General features: G+C 41.1%; 1 protein-coding gene across 4 annotated transcripts in view; it reads left to right on the top strand.

Moving 5' to 3' along the window:
* Positions 1-20,492, top strand: part of LIN54 (lin-54 DREAM MuvB core complex component) — a 41,855-nt gene extending 21,363 nt beyond the window's left edge. For 2 of the 4 annotated variants that reach the window (XM_084855499.1, XM_084855498.1), the window contains exons 4-15: positions 1,726-1,846; positions 3,688-3,833; positions 7,040-7,195; positions 7,552-7,768; positions 9,445-9,521; positions 9,674-9,871; positions 11,087-11,178; positions 12,779-12,850; positions 13,794-13,896; positions 14,163-14,300; positions 15,910-16,112; positions 17,067-20,492. In XM_084855499.1, the coding sequence (XP_084711625.1) occupies positions 1,726-1,846; positions 3,688-3,833; positions 7,040-7,195; positions 7,552-7,768; positions 9,445-9,521; positions 9,674-9,871; positions 11,087-11,178; positions 12,779-12,850; positions 13,794-13,896; positions 14,163-14,300; positions 15,910-16,112; positions 17,067-17,268 (1,725 nt within the window). In that variant the 3' untranslated portion in view covers positions 17,269-20,492. The remainder of the gene's footprint in view (positions 1-1,725; positions 1,847-3,687; positions 3,834-7,039; positions 7,196-7,551; positions 7,769-9,444; positions 9,522-9,673; positions 9,872-11,086; positions 11,179-12,778; positions 12,851-13,793; positions 13,897-14,162; positions 14,301-15,909; positions 16,113-17,066) is intronic. The other 2 variants (XM_084855501.1, XM_084855500.1) reach the window with 1 other exon arrangement.
* The last annotated feature ends 899 nt before the right edge of the window (positions 20,493-21,391 follow it).

Below are 21,391 nucleotides of genomic sequence, written 5' to 3'. Positions count from 1 at the left end.
TCACTAGTTTCAGCCTGTCTGCTCGTTGAGATCAGCCACAGGGGCCATTCCCACTTGCCTACTTTTGTGGGAAGTTAAGTGGGCAAGTACATGAGAGAGGACCTTTTCCACAGTGGCCCCACCATCAGCCCCCATCATTGCAAGTATATTTGTTTTCTCTGCCCTGCTCCTGAGTATGTTTCAGTGGGCTGTTCTGGGGGTTTTTTTTAGTTGTTTTAGATTCTGTTACCATCTTGGCTAGATGTTTTATTTCTGATGTGCTGATTTTATTAATTTTTGCTGTTTTAACGTTACAGGATTTTTTGGTATGGGATTTTATTGTGGTTTGGGAGGGCTTTTGCCATTAAAGGTGGCCTAGAAATATTGTAAATAAGTTAAACAATTACATTTTTGCAGTGGGCAGGTTTGCATGTCATGCCAAGCTACCTTGCAAATAAGTCATGGTGGGTTGTTTGTTTGCAGTACAACGCATGGTATGCCTAACAGACAATGGGGCTTGCTGTGGCTTGTTCTTCCCCTTCTTCCCCCTGCAGCTGGCTCCGGCATGTATCCCAGGGGACTTTGTGGCAAAATTTGGGGTTTTTTGCCCCTCCCCGCTCTGATCACTACCTCCTTTCATTCCCCAGGGTTTTTCTAAAAAAAAAAAAATGGTGCCTCAAAATTGTGCAATTCGGGATCGTAATTTTTTTTTAATTGTTGGTCTTTCTAAAGTTCCCATATGAGTAGTCTTGCCTGGAAGTGGAGTAGCTAACATACATATAAGTTTCATATAGGCTAATTTGTGCACAGTTGCGAAGAACTGAGGGAGAAGTAACAGTAAGAGAAAGGAGAAACCCAGTAGTGCAGTTCAGAATCACTGACAATGTGGGGGGGGGGGAGCCAAAGGAGTAACTGCACCAAAAGGGTTATAATATCTCCCCTTTGGCAATGTGATTCTCTCGCTTGTAAGTGGTGAACTGACCCTTCTCAGTGTCCTCCACCTTTTCAACACTTCCCCAACTCTCCAGCTACTCCAGAAAGGAAAGATATTAACTCCCCCGCCCCTTTCGCAGCTCCTTTTCAGATCATCTACTGCTGCAGTTACTGAAGTTCTCTGACAGTTTAAAAAAAATGCAAAACTGTACACAAATTTAATGGCTGGGAAGTAAATGGAGGTGAAATTTGTGCAAATTTAAGAGCTTGGAAGTACATGGAGGAGAAATTTCCGCACCTGATTAACTGCTCCATTACCCAGTCCTTGATTCCTTTACTTTTGTGCCTCCTTCCTCTGATCTCCCCGCCCCCCCGCCCCCTGGCCCCCACCAACTGTACACACCACACAGTCTGAATTTCCATTATGACTAGCTTGGGTCAAGGCCCTCTCTTCCTTAGATTAGTCTATAAAGGGTTATGTGCAGTAAGTAACTATGCTAAGAAGTGGTGTGCTGGTCAAGCCAAAGGCAGTGTAGCCATTCTTCCTCACTGGCTAGTTCCCCTCTCAATGCTAAATGAAAGGTTGCTGTAACATGAAGCTTCTGTGTGATTAGATAGTCCTCTGTGCCATTCTCTCACTTCTTGCTCTTCCTTTGGGGGGTGGGGTGCCCCCCTCCCTTCTAAGCAGGTTGGTTCGAGAAAGTCCAGCTGCCCAGGTGGCAGAATCTTGTTATCCCTGGTCTAAAGAGAGCTTCAGTGTTAACAAGCGAGAATAACTTCTAAACTGGCGATTGTATTTCTCTTGTTTTTCAGATTGCTAAGAAAAACAGGACACCAACCTCAGCCCCAGTGATCACAAAGTTGATAATCACAAAACCAATCAACAGTAAAGCAGTTACAGGGCAGACAACTCAAGTGTCACCGGTCATTGCAGGTTATATATATATGTATATTTGTGGCTTCTTACAAAGTGCTATTTTTCAAGGATGTGAAACGTGAATGGAGATATGGGCTGGGATCTAACAGGTTGGATATTCATGGGGGCTTTTCAGGCTTTCTCCTCTTCCCACCACTACTTTACAAGTACCCTAAAAAAATGTCATTCCTGAAGCCCAGGGGATCCACCAGTGTGACATTCAGTGTGGGAAGGGGAAATGGATAACTCTACTCCTGTACATTCACAGAATCGCTTTCTGAGCATGCACAGGGATCTTTGGATCCCAGCCACAGAATGAATCATTCTGCCTTGCTTCTCATACCGCTCTCAGTACAGATGGAAAGTGTGTCAAAGTTCAGAGTCTTAAAGAACCTATAGATTACTTGGGTCATTAAAAATGCTTTCCAAATTTAACAGCAATGCTGAGTTATCTTTCCCTGAGATTATCAGATTGTGAGCTGACTGTGTGTGAATACAGACAACCAACTTGCGTGGTAAATGTGGGGAAGCTTGTGTGCTTTGTAAATATCAGCTCAAGTGCAGTAATACAGATGACTCTGTTGGCTTTCAACTATTCTGTGGTTGCTGTTGCTCCACTCTGGTTCCTTCCTAGTTCTGTTACTATGGGATACATTCATTAGCATCAAATGCTACTTTAGAAACATGCCATAAGCTGGAAGTCTTTATCTAATTGAACATTTTATTTTTATACAATATGGTTGATCTTTATCAAACTGCACTTGATAAATCTATTGCCCTACTGTTTTTCTAACATTTTAGCTTGTTACAAGACTAGAAAAGGAAATGCTTCAGTTGTTTCAGTGCTCAACAAATTAATTTCCATTTGTACTTCAAGTTCAGCAATACATATGCTTGTTTCCCTGTCCTCTCCTCCTTCCTGCAGCCCCCTTCCCCCCGTGCATGCCCCAAATCTGCTCTGGAAGGTTCCCTTGTAGTCTGTGTAAGCTACTGTGCCACTTTTGAAGCCATATGTTGAACTCTGGAATTATTACAATTCTGCAGAACACTATAGTCCCTAGATCCAATAATCACTGATAATTAAGCTTCCTTGTTTAGCAAGTGGGAAGAGACTGAGGCACTTGAAGAGGCAGTATTTACCTGTGCAGCCAGTGTCTTCAAGATGCGTCTGTACAGAAATATGTTGTTTTCTTTCTACTCTGTGTCTTTCTAGTTGAAGCTATAATGATTTCAAGCTAAAGCTTGAAAGGAAACTGAGGGGTTACAAGCAGAACTAAAGTTTACATAGGTTTGCCTAAGGCTGTAAATGTACCCTTGTGGTTTCCGTTCCAGTTATTTTTGCCACCAGAAAGTGCTAGGATATATGTATCCAGACCCTGAGTGGGGCTTAGGGGAACTTGTCTCTTAAGATGATGAGTAGTTAGCTGTTCTATTTTTTCCTTAGGAATTTGTTCTGATTCATAACAGGGTTTTATTTTTGTTAGGGATACAGAGGGAGAAATCACATTAATTTTATTTCTGATATATCTTCACCTGGAAGTTGCTAACACAGGAGAAAAGTTGTCAGCCTTTTTAAATGGATGTTTCCACTTTTAGCTGGATGGTGAACTGGTACCCTGCCAACTTTCTTTTGTCTCTATTTTCAGCTTTTGTTTTCTTCTTGGTATCTTCAGTTGCTTCAATTTATTTAAAAAAAAACTTGGTTAGAAAATCTAAGATGTGTTTACTCGGTTACATGGTAGAAGGATGCGATTAAGGCAGCAAAGTGAGAGTGTTTAACTTCCATGATATGTAGCCAAGGCCAGAAAGACTGTAGCCACTATAATTGTCAGATTGCCTCTGTGCTCCTTTTTTTATAGGTAGAGTTCTCTCACAGACTACTCCAGGAACACCTCCGAAGACTGTAACTATCTCAGAAAGTGGAGTTATTGGGGCTTCTTTAAGTTCTACTATCCAGCAGACACCAAATAAGATAGCCATCTCTCCCTTGAAGTCCCCTAACAAGGTAAATAGTCTATTTAAGTAACTTTATATCTGTATCGTATGAATAGCTCCTAATATCACTATGAGTTATACTGCTAATGTTACAGGACTATTCTCCTATTTGCGTACAAGCTTACAATGATTTCAGTGTTAGTCTGAAAATTATTGCAAATCGTGTACATGTTCCACTTAAACTAAAATCTTATTCTGAGGTGGTGGCTCTCAAATTGGAAATGTGAGTTAGCCCCTTAAAATCAATCTGTGTTGGCTCAAAATCCTCAAGATTTGAAGAGCAGTTAACCTGAGCTTCTAGCTGCCTAATTTTTAATCACATTTCTTTTCATCACACTTTCAGATTATATACAGCAATGAGGCCTAGAAGCTTATTGTTTACAGCTCTTCTAACGAAATTGGAATTCTCAGAATATTACCAAGCACCCACCAGTTGAACAAAAACTCTTCAGTAGGGCTTCATTTTGCCAGCAGCTCCTGTTGCCTAAACTGCTGTAACTTATGAATCAGATGCACAGTGATTAATTGGAATTGATAGCTTTTTCAAATCAGGCAATGAATAAACACAGGTTATGCTAGAGACGTAACTCATTGGGGCTGTTCACACGTAATGACAACCCATCAGTTTAAAAATTGATGGGTTGTTGGGAGAGAGTGGGCATGCTGCCTGCAGCACACCTGCCTCTTCCGTTTTTACTCAGCAACTCATGATCAGCACCTGCTGAGTGTGATGTCCGAACCCAGCTGTTTAGGGGTTACCTAAGCCAGCGGTTAACCCAACCACAAACCATGGGTCTAAACAAACCAGCAGTCTGGGTTTGGACATCACATTCAGCAGGAGCTGATTGTAGGTTGCTGAGTAAAAGTGGAAGAGGTGGCCATGCTGCAGGCAGTACATCCGCTCCCTCCTGCTCATGCACAACAACTTACCAGGTTTTAAACCAATGGGTTGTCTTTATATGCAAACCAGGTCATTTTGTCTAGTGTATTTGGATGGTGTTTGCTGTAGCCATATTAACTGCTATCCATAGCAAACTCTAGATGGCTTTTAGAATTAAAGTATGAGGCAGTTCGTCATTATATGATGGCATTTACCATATACTCTTCTGTATTATATCAGTGAGATTATGGTTTAAGTCCTATAATAATACTGCACCTAGTCAAGGGGATCCGGATATTTTTCAGGGAGAAAATTTGTGTTCCAGTTGTATGAAATGAGACTGGTTTGCAGTTTTTAACTGGTGTAAGCAGCTGCTTGCAGTTAGCTTAAATCAGTTGTGCATATTATTTTTTTAAAATATTTCTTGGCCGCCTTTCAGGGCAGAAGGCCTCCCAAGGCGACATATAATAGTAAAACACATAATAAAAACCGATATGATCTTAAAACGCAATAAAACAGCCACAAGCTATCAGGGGAATGCCAAAGTAAAATAGCATGTTTTCAGGGCCTTCCTAAGAACCTGCTATGATGGGGCCTGGTAGACCACTGATGGCAACTTATTCCGGAGGTGCGGGGGCGGTGTGGAAAAGGTGCTCTCTCATGTGGTCGCCCACCTAACTGCTCTAACCAATGAGCAAATGAGGAGGGCCTCTCTTGCTGATCTTAAAGTGTGGGCAGGCTGATATGGGTGAAAGTGGTCCTTCAAGTAATTTGGCCCTGAACCATTTAAAGCTTTAAAGGTGAAAACCAGCATTTTAAGCTGGGCTCAGAAACACACGGGTCCACAAAACTTCCTAAGTTGCAACAGTTGGTAGTAGCCGACCAGTACACATTGGCCTATCATGCAACCTAGCACATCATGCCAGCCTAGAGGTTTTTTTAAAAGAAATCCTGGGTTGCTGTGAGCGCGTCAGTGTGCTAGTGCATATAACTCAATCATTCTTGCTTGGCTCCTGCCAGTGGAAGCAGCTAAACAAGCATGATGTCCAGTCTGGGAACTCCAGCTTATCTCTCCACCAACAAGCCAGAGTTGTAACCTAGAATTTGTTCTTGGGTTGTGACTCTGGCTTGTTGGGGAAGAGACAAGCCAGAGTTCCCAATTCAGATATCATACCAACCAAGCCAGGGACAGTCAGTCCCCGGTTTGTTTAGTCACTCCTGCTGGCAGGAGGAGGCAAGCTGGAATTCTCAAGCTGCATGCGCTAGCACACTGGTTTGCTTACCGTAACACAGGGTTTAAAAAAAAAAAAATGGGTTGCCAAGATGGGTGAACTGGGCCACTGACTGGTTACAGAGCAAACTTAAGTATATTTACTAAGAAGTAAATCCTGTTGAGTGCAATGAGATGTACTTGCTAGTAAGTGTACTTAGGATTGCAGTCATTTGTGTACTTAGGATGTAGTCATTTGTGCCACATCAGCAGCCTGGGCATAGATGATGTCTGGGGGCAGCAATAAACAAAAGCTTTCCAGACGGGTCACTAGAGGGCAATTCTTTATCACCACTAGCTACCAAGTGAGTAGTTATGTACAAGACTGACACATCTTGTGCAAGCTGAGCATAATAAGTGGAGTACTTTTATACTGAATGCATGTTCTCAGTTGTACACATGTCCTTTTCCTTTTCCTTTCAGTTTAGGGGTAATTAAAATGTAGATTTTCTGTTTGTATTTCCATTAGTTGGAATCTGTAGTTTGTATGTATTACTCATGCTAGAATGAGCCAAATGTGTTTACAACATTGAGCACCAAGATGTGCTTTCTAAAGATACTCTTGCTGCCTTTAGTCATCCTGGCATTGCCTGTTCTCAGTGGTGGTTCTATATGTCCTGGTTCATTACTGTGAATTTAACTCTGTGCTGCCTTGGGAGCATATGCTGAAGGGCAACTGGGAGATTCTGTAAATAAAATGCATCCCGTAGGGCTATATTACATACTTTCAATCAGAGAATGCTGACATACCAACACAGTAGTGCAGTTAGATAACTTGAGACTCTGGATCTAATAGCCTTGCAGGAGCCCCCTCTTTAGCTGGTCATGTGTTTCTTCAAAATGTGGTAAGCAAGGCCTGCTGTGTAAGCTTGCCTTCCTGCTCTTTCTGCTAGGTGGGACCCTCAACTTTTCCCCCAGAGTCCTGCCCTGACTGCATCACAACACAAAAAGTTTTGCCCAATTGTGCATTTGTATTGCGTACACATTTTGAAGCTGAAAGATCTGTATTTATGTGGCTGTGTCTATTACAAAATGCTTTAACTGATGTCTTCAATTTGTTAAGCAGCTAACAGTAGTGTCGGTCGCCTCACAGCCTCCAAGCTCCCCACAGAAAACAGTTGGTGTTCCTTTAAACGTAGCCTTGGGACAGCAGATTCTCACAGTGCAGCATTCAACACCCTCTTCCCCAGGGAAGGCTGTAGCTAATAATACAACTGCACAGGTATGCACTAACCTGACTCTTGTTCTCAGAGAGCCTCTCCTTCAGATTGTGATTTGCAGCAACATTGTTGACTATTTATCCATACTACATTTGCTTTTGTTCTGATGGGCTAAAATAAAGTACTATTGAGGGAAAAAGTAATTTAAAACAAACTTGTAAATGAGCAATGGTTTACGGCCAATAACTTCTGGCCTAATACAGTGTTATAGTGCATTTCAGGTGTTTATCTGTGTTGTAACCTGAAACATGAGGGGCAATAATGCTGGTCCTTACTAGAAATGATTATATGTTTGCCAACGATAAAAAAGCTGTTGATACATCAAAACCACAAAAGTAACTTTATAATTGCTTATTAGGCTGTGAAATCTGCAGTCCAGACCCTCACTGTGGGGGGAATGAGTACATCTCAGTTTAAGACCATAATTCCCTTGGCAACAGCACCCAATGTTCAGCAAATTCAGGTACCTGGAAGCAAATTCCATTATGTCCGGCTTGTAACTGCCACAACAGCTAACACCTCAGCACAGCCAGCCACTCAGAATCCCAGCACCAGCACAGCATCCCTTCAGCAAGGTTAGTAGTGTTCTTAGTAGAATGAGGTCATGGTAAGTTTGAAGGTATTTAAGGGAAGTGCAACTATAAAAGGAGTTAAGTAAGAATTAGTTAATGTTGCATGTTCAGTACAGTTGTTTTGTGCTGCTTGAACGCCAGCTCCAGCATCAGAGCAGATTCTGTATTTCCTAATAGTTCTTGGAGTAATGGGTTAACCATGACTATTTGTTATTGATGTTTACCTGCTTGTAGTATGGCTCACACTTCTTTTCCCAAAGAGAGGGCGCTGTGTGGCTTGAACCAAACCACTTTATATTCTTTGTTCCTTAAACAATCAAATTGTGACCATGGATTGTTTGCCTTAACCTTAATTTTGTAGAAAACTGTGGCTTTCTTTATAAGGTGCTTTAGAAGTAACGTCTCTCTTGTGTTGCCATAATGTGTCTAGATGTTGACCGGCTAGGTAGTAAACAGGTTTGATGTGTGTGTTTTCACTTTATTCAAAGTTCTAAAAAAGGCTCCTTTTTTTATTTTAAGCCAGTTGAGTAAAACGTATGAAGAGCTTTATTTATTAAAGCAATAACATTGCTCAGGCTCATCACCCAGTTTCATTATTTTGCCTCATAATTAGCAAATCATAAATCCATAAATGGGGTGTGCAACAAAATGTTGCAGTCTGGAGTGCTGCTGTTCGCTGTTGAGTCAGCCAGTTTTCCATTCTCCTCTCACTACCCAAACACTCAATATTTTGTAGCCGCTGAGCACACACAGTCCTTATTGTGCTCTTTGGGGTTCTCGCCTGCCCCTGCCCCAAGGTTTTTTCTTTAGACTGTTTGTACCTCTGCACACCTTGAGGTTTCCCCAGGCCTGCTGATAACTTCCTCTTGTGTATGATGGTCCCATTTTGGCTATGTAAGCAACAGCACTCATACTTGAGTGAAATAGATCAAAGAAATGGGACCTACAACAAAGTGTTGCAGTGTGGAGCACTTCTCTTCAGGGTCTCACCCATTCCTTTCCATTCTACCCCCACTCATCCTGACTGTGTTGTTTTTCTCTCTCTCAACATCAGTCAGCTTTCCATACTCAACAGCCTCATTGGGCTATTTCTATCTCTTGTGTTTTTTCGAAATATTTTTTTATACTTCTGCAAATCTTGTGTTCCTTCAAGTCTGCTGATATTTTCCTCTAGGGGATGGCTGCTGAAATACTGGAATAGCACTTGGAGAATTGTATTGTAATTAGAATATATTGTGAAAAAATTAACCCAAAGCTGGCTTGATCTACTGCTGTATAAACTTGCCAAAATGTTTGTATTTATTCATGCCTGTTGAAATTATGTTGCTACTTTCAAAATAGAGATGGACATCATTCACTTATTTCGTGATCCTGGTATGAGGTACAGCATGGCATTGTGTTTGGGCAACATAATACCTTCTTTGCAGTTCATACCATTTTTATGTAGCTCTGATCACACACAGCTGACATAGCTGCCTCTTTCCAGCACTGTGCCAGGGTGGCACACAAAAGGACAGCATTCCTTGCTGGAACTGGCACAAATCCAGGTGGACCTATCCATTTGCTGTCTAGAATATGAGAATAGTAAAGTGGGCTGGCTAAGGACGTTCCTCACCATCTTTTTAATGTCTTTACATAGAAAGTTGCACATTGTGTCTGATGCAGTTTTTTTTTAACAGCTAAGCCAATGGTGGTGAATGCAGCCCCCGTGCGGATGTCTGTCCCAATTGTTCCAGCAGCGCAGACTGTCAAACAAGTGAGTTCTGTGTGCACTTAATATGAATCCCTAGTTTTTCATAGATGCTTTCAGTTAGCTGGAATCTCTGAAGACATTTGGAAAGTAACTTTCTGCAGAAGATTAAGATCTTGCATGCAATGGAGATATCATGAAAATTTCCTTCATTGCAGGTGGCACCCAAACCAATTAACACAACTTCCCAGATAGTTACCACGAGCCAGCCACAGCAAAGACTTATTATGCCTGCCACACCACTGCCACAGATCCAGCCCAACCTCACCAACCTTCCCCCGGGCACTGTGCTGGCCCCAGCCCCTGGCGCAGGAAATGTGGGGTATGCTGTTCTCCCAGCTCAATATGTTACACAGGTATGGTGTTGGTGTGGAGATGAAATTGACCAAAATAATTAATGAGGAGTGTGTGGTGCTTATAGTTAATCCTCTGGTGTCAACAGAAGCCTGATATAGAAAGGCTATAGAAAGCCAAGACACAAAAACAGAAAACCATGTTCCCGTGGGCTTGCTTTTGGTTATAGTTTCCCCCTCACTCCGCTTTTTCAGGTTCATTATCATACATTTCGAATCAAAACAAGCTCATAGTGTAGCTAAGTTTTTGGTGGTGTTTTTTTAATCCCTAGATTTTCATAGATGCCTACCCATTCTGTTGATACCTTGCTCAATATTATTTTTTGTATCACAAAATGAATTCCAGGAGCCCCTGTAATTAAATTTAGTTAAAATCCTGTTTGAATTCGTCTACAACCCGTACTATTTGTTTTGGGTTCTTTTGTTGCTGCTGCTGCTATTAAACCAACAACAACAAAAGGACCCAAGACAAATAGTACTGCTGTGGAGGAATTCTGACAGGATTTTAAATGAAACTTTCTTGTACATTCCCCAGAGAACATGATCTAGGTTGGATTTTTCTGTAAAACATCTTTCTGCCATTTTTATTTGGCCATAACTTGGGGATAATTAAGTGTGAGAAAGGTTTGTCAGCACAAACTGCAAATAAGCTGTAGTATGTTAACTGATTCTCAACAGATTTTTAGTCAAGCAATGTGTTTTGATGTATGTGGTGATGGCTGCTAAATTCATCTCACTCTGGCATCAAAAAAGTGTAGTGGTATGATAAGACGTGAGCATCTTTTATGTTTAAAGACAAGCTTTTATCTAGTCATATTCAAAGAGAAGTACTATAATATCATACATTTTTATTTCCCCCCTCTTCCCTCCTTATTTGGTTTTGCTTGTGTGTCATGTCTTTTTAGATTGTAAGCCTGCAGGCAGGGACTGTCCTGTTTTACTGATTATATGTAATCCATTTTGGGAGCCTTTCTGGCTGAGGAGTGGCGTAAAAATATTGTAAATAAATAAAAGTTGTGGGGTACAAGAAAATGATTTACAAGTTAAATAATCCAGAGACAACAAAAGCCCTCCTGCTTAAAAATACTAGTGGACAACATCTTCCAATTCTTAAGCACATAATAAGAAGAATTGATTAATGTACCTATTTATGAAAGTACTAATCTTCAAAAATATGTCATGTACTAACTTTGTGTATATGTATATATATATATTTAGCTACAACAGTCATCCTACGTATCCATAGCGAGCAACACCAGTCTTAGTGGGACATCTAGTATCCAGACCCCGGCTCGGCTGCCGTTCAATGGGTGTGTATTGTGTAGATGAATTTTTAAAAGTACATCTTTTGTACAGTTTTAAAACCACATAGAAGGAGAAAAGATTGGAGAAACTACTGGGAGTTGTTGTTTGGTGTTCAGCTATTTAAGAACTGTTGTGATCCCAGATCACGTATTTAGGTCCATAAAAGAATTTCCTTCCACAGTAGTGATTGGAAAGGTTTTCCTCCCTGCTTCGTTAACATATTATTTTGGTTAGTAGTTCACCCCATCCCAAAAGTTTGGGGCAGAAATATATACATATAATAAAAACAATTAAAATAGGTAAAACCCTTACAAATGTTTAAACTCAACATTTGTGGCCACCTTCTGTCTGGCTACCTAGAACAAAACAAAATTGAAGAAGTCCTAATCAATTCCCACAAGATGCCAAGACTTCAATTTGGCAAAGTCTTCGGGGAATGGAACCCTGCAAAGAAGGGGCAGGCACACAGAACACATTATTGGTCCTAATGATGCAAAGACAGGACAGTCTTGGACAGTCTTATAAATTGTGATGGGATGTTTAGGTGAAGGTGGCTTCTCTGGTACAGTATTTTCCAAATTTATCATAAATATGCACAGTTCACTGTTAAAACCTGAAAAGGTTTGCATTTAGAGCAATGGTGCAGAGCCTGAATTCCATTTTGGAGAAACTCTCGGGGGCTGCATTCCAGTGGTGGGCAGGGCCAATGGCAAAAGGAGTGGGGGCAATATATCAAAAATACCAGATGTTTTAGCTTAAAGCTTTTACTGCAAGTAACTAAGCCTTAGGGGAGGTATTTCAACCTTTTAGAACAGGAAAAAAACTGCACAAAAGCCAGGAAACTACCAAATGATCAGTGGTTGGGGGAAAGGAGGTGTGGCATCTGGGGAACCCCAGAGGGCCAGATTTTGCCCCCCAGATTTTGCCCCCCAGATTTTGCCCCCCAGATTTTGCCCCTGGGCCTGAGGTTCTGCACCTTTGATGTAAAGTGTGTAAGAGGAAGAGCCCCCCATCTTCAGAAGAGCCCCCCATCTTCAGAAGAGCCCACTACCTGTGTTTTCTACATGGGTCTATGACTTTGGAATGCCTGTTAGCTGGAAGGAGGAAAGCCTAAAGCAGTGACTTGTGCAGAGACCCAATGGGGAGCTGCCTCCTGAGGGTAAATAATTCTGCTGCATCTGTGCTTTTCAAGTGGCTGAATGACCCAGTTATACCTGATGGTTGTGCAAAGCAGAATTATTTGTTCCTGATGGAAGCTGACCAGGAGACAAGGTCAAAGCAAGGAATCATTCAGAGAAGCAGTAGGTAACCTCTTATATTGGTAGGTGAACTGGGCACACAGGAGATTTGGCTTGATTTATTTCTCAGGCACATTAGTAGTTTCTTTTTTGCACACAGTTTGGGAATTACTATTCTGACATGCCATCCTGCAGAGCCATTTGCTCTGGAGTCACCTGTGCATGATGCTCCTCCTCTCTATGGAACAGGGTGGTCAGGGTTGTATAGGCTGATCTGTGGGAGACTGATGGGTAAATGGTCTAAGTGGTCTAAATTTCTGTTCATTGGGCAAAAATACCTGAAGCTATCATTAAAATTGTTTTCCAGAATAATTCCCTCTGAATCAGCAAATCGTCCCAGAAAGCCATGCAACTGTACAAAATCATTGTGTCTTAAGCTGTAAGTATATTCCTGTGTGTTTCTATCCACAAACATTAAAACCCTGTTTTTCCATTAGCAATGAAGTGCATACACTGGCGCAAAAGCTGTGTTAGAAGAAGAACAAATGGAGGCCATACGTCCCAGGGATTCCAGCTTTAAGATTAGGTAACAGATAATGGTATCCCTTTGTGCTTGGATTATCAAGAGTTACAGCCCGTACACTACCACTAAGCTCCATGAGCATGATAGGATGAGGCCTCTGTGTGCTATGATGTGTAGCTGTGAGATGTGAGAACAAGATCCGTGATTGGGCTTGAAGGCAAAACATCAGTGCAACTTGGTTGGCTGAGTAGGAGGTGCAAGCAACACTTTCACCTGGTGGCCACGAGCTACCCCTCGTTCTAATTCATGGCTGCTAGGCTGAAGACAACTTACCCTTTTCTTTTCCTTCAGGACCAAGCCACAGTAGCTTACTTCGATGCGAGGGGGGCATCAGAACTCCTCTTGGGAGTTGCAGATAACCCATGGTTCTGGTCTTGGGATTTTTTTTTCATTTTGCAGGGAGGCTGCAACACTTCCTGCAACTTCATGAGACTCATGATAAACTTTGAGAGTTGCTGTTAAACTTGGGAGGCTGATCTGCCTGCCATGACTGTGGTTGGAGGAAGTGATGCAGCCCGTATATTCATGTTTGCACAGACTGTGCAGACTTTTGGTTGCATCCAGACAAAGGTCAGGAGGTTGCCTACGCCTGGTTTTCAGGACCCCTCCCCCCTTCCTCTTCAGTCCTCTGCGCCACAGCCTACCCCATTCAGTATGTTTCCCCAATCCCCAGGGGAGCCTCTTCAGGGGCAACTTGGAAGAGGGGGCTGGAAAGTCATCTTTTCCCAGCCTCATTACATGTGCTATGGTCAGGATCCAACTCAGTGCATTCATGCATCATCAGGAATTTCTTTTTCAGGTATTGTGATTGCTTTGCCAATGGTGAGTTCTGCAACAATTGCAACTGTACAAATTGTTATAACAACCTGGACCATGAAAATGATAGACAAAAAGCAATCAAGGTGAGATTCCCTTGTTAAAATCCTGTGTTTTAAAGCGGGTGAATCTTAAGGAACTCCATTTACCAATGTCATTGGCACCCTTGAAAGTGGAATTTTCCCCTTGCCTTAGTATCCTTCCTGGGGTGTGGGGGGGCGTGATTCTTGCCTTTTCTGGATTGAATGAGGGAGCGTCTGCCATTTCCTGCTGCAAAAGGCTGGGTTTGAGTCTCCAGCACTTGTTTTCCTTGTATGTACAGTGATGGACTTCTTTGCATCTGCCTTGCTAGGCTTGCCTTGACAGAAACCCCGAGGCCTTCAAGCCCAAAATAGGGAAAGGAAAGGAAGGCGAGTCGGACAGGCGGCACAGCAAAGGTTGCAATTGCAAGCGGTCTGGATGCCTCAAAAACTACTGCGAATGCTATGAGGTAAGACTTGAAATAGGCTGTATTTCTCCTCTCTGAGTAGCCTTTTGTCATTCCTCTCTCCAGTTCAGTCTTGTAGCATCTCCACGGTGGCTCCATTAAAAAAAAATCTAACCCATGTTTATGCCTAAGATGTATGCCTAAGATGTACATGAAACACTAATATCCTAAAGTGTCCACCCACTGAAAGCCTGCTTAAATAATAAAAAAATCATTGGTACTTCTGGAAAAGATCCAGCTCTGACTTTGGTCGATCACCATAGGGGAATGAGTTCCAGAGCTAGAAAGTAGCTTCAAAAAAAGGCCTCCTGCCATGTCTTCACTGCTGAGCCCTTTCCATACGCCAGACACCAAGAGGGGACCTACTTGCAAGGTCTCTTGGTAACTGCCATCTGAGGGCTTTACCAGTGTTCCTGAAATAATTCTGATGAATGTCACTATACAGTAGAAACATATAGTGAAAGAGGAGCTGATGGTCAAAACATTATCCCTTTCTAGAAATATCTTAATGGCTAACTGAGCAGGCAAGACTATGGGGAGCTGTTTGGCGATCTTGGTGAAAAAGAGAAGTGCTGTGTGAAGACTGGGGTGTGAGTTTTACACTTGGAGGTGGGGATAAGCGTTTTGGGGCCGATGAACAACTTAGATTTCTCTGGTGTTTTTAACTTAGATGTTTTACTTTGTGTTTTACTTTGTTTCTTTAAAGGTATATTGCACATAGAGAGATAATTACTGCCATGGCTTGCCCTTATCAAATTAGTGACAGTTTGTTCTTTGAATGGCTAATTAGGATTAACTTGCCATGCTACTGGCAAAAGTGTTTGCAGTATAAATTCAGAAAAATAGGCATGCCCGTTCCAAGTACATTTAACTTCATGAGCCCCCTTGAGACTGACAGCTTGGGCCTGTATGGGGGTATATGAGAATGAAATACCTCTAGTTTTGAGCTGAAAGATCACATCCTTCTCTTTATTTAACACATCTATATACCACCCTTCAACCTATTTGGGTTTCAGAAGAGTATACTTTTATTATTGTTTTATTGTAAGATAATTTAAATCTGCAATTAGACATTAAAGGTACAATCCCATGCATGTTTAGACAGAAAAAAGTTGTATAACTCCCAGCATGCCCCAGCCAGCCATGGCTGGCTGGGGAATGCTGGGAGCTGTATGACCTTTTTCTGTGTAAACATGCATAGGATTGCATCCTAAAACTCTTAATCAAAGCTAAAATGACTGGGAAAATAAATGTTTTTACCTAGTGCCAAAAAGACTGTAAGCTAGGCATCCGGTGGGCCTCTGTAGGAAGGATGTTCCATAATCGGAGCACCACTGCCAAGAAAGCCCCTTTTCCTTCTACTACAAGGGGTGCCTGAATTCGTAATGCACGGGCAAGTTGAAAGGAAGAAAATTATGGCAGTGTTGTGTTATTGTGGATTACTCGGTCATATTTATCTGGCTGGAGCTGCACTAAAAGGTGTGTTTTAAAAAGGCAGTCATGTTGAGTACTGTATCAATCACATTATTCTACACTTATAAAATCGGTAATGTGTGTAATTCTGAAATTAACAATGAAAATATTTTCTTTGCTTTTTTTCTCTCCCTTGTAGGCAAAGATCATGTGTTCTTCAATTTGCAAATGTGTTGGCTGCAAGAACTTTGAAGAAAGCCCAGAGCGGAAGACACTGATGCACTTGGCCGATGCTGCTGAAGTTCGAGTTCAGCAACAAACTGCTGCAAAGACAAAGTTGTCCTCACAGATCTCAGACTTGCTAACCAGGCCGGCACCAGTGCTGACCAGCGGAGGGGGGAGGTGTGTTCACTTCCATCTTGTCGACTTTGGGCTATGACTTACATGCAATTCAGGAATTACTGCTGTAGATTGAGGGGAATAAAGAGAGAACATGTGAATTAACATTTGAGGGTATGGCTGCCTACTGCTCCTCCACCTGCTGAGGCCTTTCCTTCCCTCCTTCCCCCTATTCTCCCAGCTATTCTCTACTGCTTGCACCCTCTGTTTTCTTTTGCTACTGCTCTTGCTAGTTGTGGAAGCAGAACATAGTGCCACAGATAATGGATCTCTCTATATGTGTTTTTCTCTCTCTTTAACCCTGGAGAGAGAGAGCAACTGAAATGATAGTCAGTGTCAGGCTGGATCTATAGATATGAGGAAAGAGAAGAGGTAGGAAAGTGTATTGCAATTCACATTGCAGTGTTTGAGGAATTGCACTGGCACTACAGATTACACTGTGGGCTCTCCAGCATGGTGCGTGTGGGCACCAGTGTGCTCGCAGACACCTCTCTTGGTGCCCACCAGGCTCCCTACCCTTCCTGATTTTAATTTGGTTCTTAATTTTTTTAATTAAAAATGTTTTTAGGCTGGGAGGCTGCAAAGTCAAATGCTGTCCTCCAGCGCCATCTTTCTTTGGGATCATAACAGTAGTTTTGTCTTTGGAGCTGAGAACCCATCTCTACCTTGTACTTCAATTCTTGAACAAGTTACTTTTCTTTTAGTTTCACAAGTTTGCCTTCCGGGAAATGAGTGTTTTGTGACTGGTCATTCCCACTATGGCAGCCATTTTATGAGCACGCCATGGCACATGTTCAAAATTCCACATGTGCCCACTGACCCAGAGAGGTTGGGGACCCCTGTCTAGGTTTTCTTCTTCCTATTTACAGATGTCTTGGTACTTTTCTTACAAATTAAAATCTGGTTGACACAATTGTATTTACATGCAGTAGCTCAGTCTTGTTCTTTTCTTTCTAGGTTGCCCTTTACATTTGTAACAAAGGAGGTTGCTGACGCAACATGTGACTGTTTACTTGCACAGGCTGAGCAGGCTGAGAAGGCAGGCAAGTCAAAGGCAGCAGCAGAACGGATGATTCTAGAGGAATTTGGACGTTGTCTGATGAGAATCATTAACTCAGCAGGAAAGTCCAAAAGTGATCCTTGTGCCATGAACTGCTGACTCTTGAAAATGAGATGTGGTCTGTACAGGACACTAAAAGGCACACAGACACTTTTTAGTTCACAGCAGCATTCTTCATTCTTAATTTGGTGCTGCTTAGTTTCCATTGGTGTATATTAATATTGAAGCTTTGTAATGATGAGTACCCTTTTAGCTTAACTTTCTTATATTTCACACATCCAAGATGTATTTTTTTCTTCTCACACCCTAAACTACATGGGACTGTCCAGAGTTTAGATAGTTTCCTTCTCTTTCTCTCTTAGAAGATGTTCTTCAGGCAATTCTTTAAATTATTATTTGCAATGTATAGTGTTGAATTTTGTATAGGAGAAGGGGAGAGATACTGGCCAGTCTATCAGGAACTTCTCTTGTGCAAATCTAATTGAAATGACTGGGTATTGCCAGAACAGCATCTTGGGCAGGTGTTCCCAGTACATTGGATCAGCATCACAACACAGATTTTCTTTGCATCAGCATTGATAACAACAGTACATCCATGGGTAAGTTAATGCTGGAAGGACATCAATAAAAATAAATACTTGCTGAAAAGCAACTAAAGAGATGAAAATCTGTCAGTTGTCTTGTTGGCTGCAGTCCTGACTTCAGTGGGAATGCTTATTGTGTTGATCTTAATATACTAAGAATAACGCCTTTATCAGATACAGGAATAAATAATACTGATATACAAAAATCAAGGTCAAAAATTATATCATCTTCAAATGTCATTAAACAATCTCTTTGGTAAGTTTTTAACAATAAAAAGTATGTCATATTCCAAATTTTATTAAATCACTTTCATTGGTTTCAGAGATGATAAATGTTTTTTTTGACAAACTTTTATGTAACTAGAGATTTTTAACATTTGTGCTATGTCCCAAATATCCTTCAACCCTCTGAAGGGATTGAAGGCAAATCCATCTCTCTGGTCTCTCTCTTGAATCTAGCTATCATCCCAGCAGCAACTGAGATTCCTTGTATTCCTGATCACCAAGAGAATTCTCCTTAAAGATATTCCTATGGAATCATCAAAAGATCTTCTGACAGCATAATTCCAGTTATATTTGCAATATCTTATAACTTCTTAATCTTCTAAGCTTTGTGCACTTCCATTACATGAGATTCTATCCCCTCTAACATAAATGAGTCGATATAAGCAGTGCTTGGTGTTACCTACCATCTAAAGAACACTTTGCAATACCACTCCTTTTAACTTAGTGCTGGGGGTGGAGAGAAAACATTGTACAACTTAGTCCATATAAAATGTGAGATTGTTTTGCTTACTGAATAGCCCCAACCCTTTTCCCAGATCTCCAAATGTTGCCCAGGATCCTAATTAATTAATTAATTAATTACACCCCACACTAGTCTGTGCCTCTTGAGTTTCTCAAGCAACGACTCCCAACCATCCCAGATCACACATAGTAAACCACTTTTGAAGGAGGACTCTCAAAATCAGTTCACGATTGGCATGGTATATTCCTTCAGTACATCCTCTTGGATCCCAGCCAGTGTCAGTGAGAATACATAGAAATGGGTCAAGGATTGCACCAATTGGCTTCATAGCTGCTACATTTTAAATTGTGTACAGTGAAGTTTGAAGGTGCACAGTTTAAGGATGAGGTGTGTTGTTTTTTAACTATGTGGTAATTATGTACAGATTTGACTAGAATAAACACCGTGGTCACCATACGATACAGGTACACTTGAGCCCATTGATTTCAGCGGCCTTAAGTTCACCTGTCTCTGTTGGACCAGACAACAGAAGTTTCCATACAGAAATTACATAAACCATTATCTAAAACTGCATCTGTCTGCATAGTAAGGAAGGTCCATCCTATATTTCAACTGATTGGAAAACAGCCAGGCAATTTTTTTTTTCAGCAGACAGCAAACCAAGTCCTTGGAGGTATTCAACTGCATTGTTTAAATATAGTTGTGTACAAATTACTTGCAAGCCATATGTACTTTTTAAAGATTGCCTCAGCTTGTATTTTTAAAGTATATTTTAGTGCTGCAGTGTGTTAGCCTGACACTCTATATGAAGACAAAACTAAACTTTGGTGGAACAGGAAAAGGGATGAAATAGTATTGTTTGGGTGGAGATGCTTAGAAGCATGAATCTCTGTAACAAATACTATTAAATGCTAAACATGATAGCGTATTCTTCTTGTGCAGCAATTTGTTCAATGAGTTTCATGAATGGATATAAATTCCATGTTTGAATTAGCAAGCACTTCGTAGATATCTTAGTCAGCGCTGTAATTATAATGCAATTCTTTTTTCCAAAAGGGATGTTTTCTCCATATAATTAACTGTACATATATATTCTTATTATGTAACTGTGTATGTATACACATGGCAGACTTGCATATATGTACACAAAATCCTGAAAGGAAATCGGTTGTTCATTTTAGCAGAATTGTTTTAAAAGTAGAACTCTGACTTGGAAAAGTCAATGCAATTACTTTTCAGAGTAGATGCTGAAGACTTGCCTTTTTTTACTAATTCCATAATCATCCATAGGGTGAGATTTGTATAAATGTAAATTAGTGTGAGTGGATAAGGTAATACTTGATCAAGTTATTTTTCAAACATGCATCCTTTTGTCTAGAACTAAATTTGTGTTCAATTTTGTACATATTCTGTCTTATTCTAACTTGCACCTTTTTGTGATGTGTATTTATAAGTGTGCAGAAAACCTTTTGTGAAGTTTGGATTCCAGTTGTAGATTATGTATGATGGAATTGCATTTAAAAGATTTGAAGAAGGTGCAATCAAAGATCTAGTTTTCTGTCTCTTAGAGCAAGCCCTCTCCTGTACTTAGCTTGGTTCTTCCCCACCTCCCCTTTGTGTTTTTAACATGGTCCTTTGCATGACATTGCTAAACAAGTTAGTAAAAATACATCAAGAGGCTGGGACCAATTTATGAAGTACTCCTGCAGTGCAACCCACTCCATTTCAGTGGAGCTTTGCAGCATTTCTGTCGAAACACTTAAAAAATTATTAGCAGGTGCCTAGCCAGAGTGCTTTTGTATTGTATCCACTGTCAGCAGATTTTGAGGGGGGGTGTCTGGGGTTAATTTTCTAGTTCTGGTTTACATCTAAAAAATAGATTTAAATTTATATTTACTAGACCTATTCAAAGAATACACTTTTCTATATTGTAAAAAGAAATGTCAGATAAATCACAGAGAAAAAAATAAAATGTTTATACTATTATGTACAAATGGACTTCTGCATGTTTTTCTTTAATAACCAGGAATATGAATGCTTTTTATTAAACTACCAGGTCTTATTAGCACTAGGACAGCCACCTCTTGGCAATTCACATGAGCAGAACTGGTCTCAGACTCTAAAATGCTTCATCGCTGTCTCAAGCACAAGATGTTCAAAACTAGACTTCTCATCTTTCCTCCTAAGCCCTCCTGTTCCCATACAGTATATCTACTGATAAAGCTGCCATCTACATAGTCTTCACTTTGAACTCCTCTCATTTGTTCCCCATACCCAATCTCTTGCTAAATTATGTTACTTCTCTCTTTGCAACATTACAAAACGATGGCCCTTCCTCTCTGCCCCCCTCAGCAAAACTCTGGTCCATGCCCTTGTCATCATTCACCTAGGCTACTGTGGTGTTTTCTCTGGTCTTCCATACTCTCACCTTGGTCCCCTCACATATATATATCACTGCATTGCCAAACATGAAGCTCTTTTGCTGCTTTAATCGCAGGACATAGTTTCTTACATCCCTGCACTGGCTTCCTGTCTGTTTCCAGATCCAGCACAAGCTCCTTTGTCTCTCGTCTTCAGCGTCTTCCATGGCCTTGGTCTTCCCTCCCTCTGCCCTTAAGTCTTAATACATATCTGCCTGTGACCTACACTTTTCCAGCTCTACTGCTCTCAACCATCCAAAGGTCTCCTGCTCCCTCAGTACAAAAGATTGCCCTCTCCCCCTTGCTGCCTATGTGCTTGGAATTGCCTCCCAGTACACCTTCATGATATTCCCTTAAAATCCTTCTCCAAAATCCACCTTTTCTGTGAAGTCTTTGGCACAACCTGCTACTTCCCACACCTTACTGTAACCAAGCCTACACACATGTAATTGAAACAACTACATATTCCT

The sequence above is a fragment of the Heloderma suspectum genome, chromosome 5 (genome assembly GCF_057233095.1).
Source record: "Heloderma suspectum isolate Gila_16-S chromosome 5, 16-S_ref, whole genome shotgun sequence".
Classification (NCBI taxonomy): Eukaryota; Metazoa; Chordata; class Lepidosauria; order Squamata; family Helodermatidae; genus Heloderma; species Heloderma suspectum.
The sequence above is the reverse complement of the archived record's forward strand: the minus strand, read 5'-3'. Positions and strand labels throughout refer to the sequence as shown.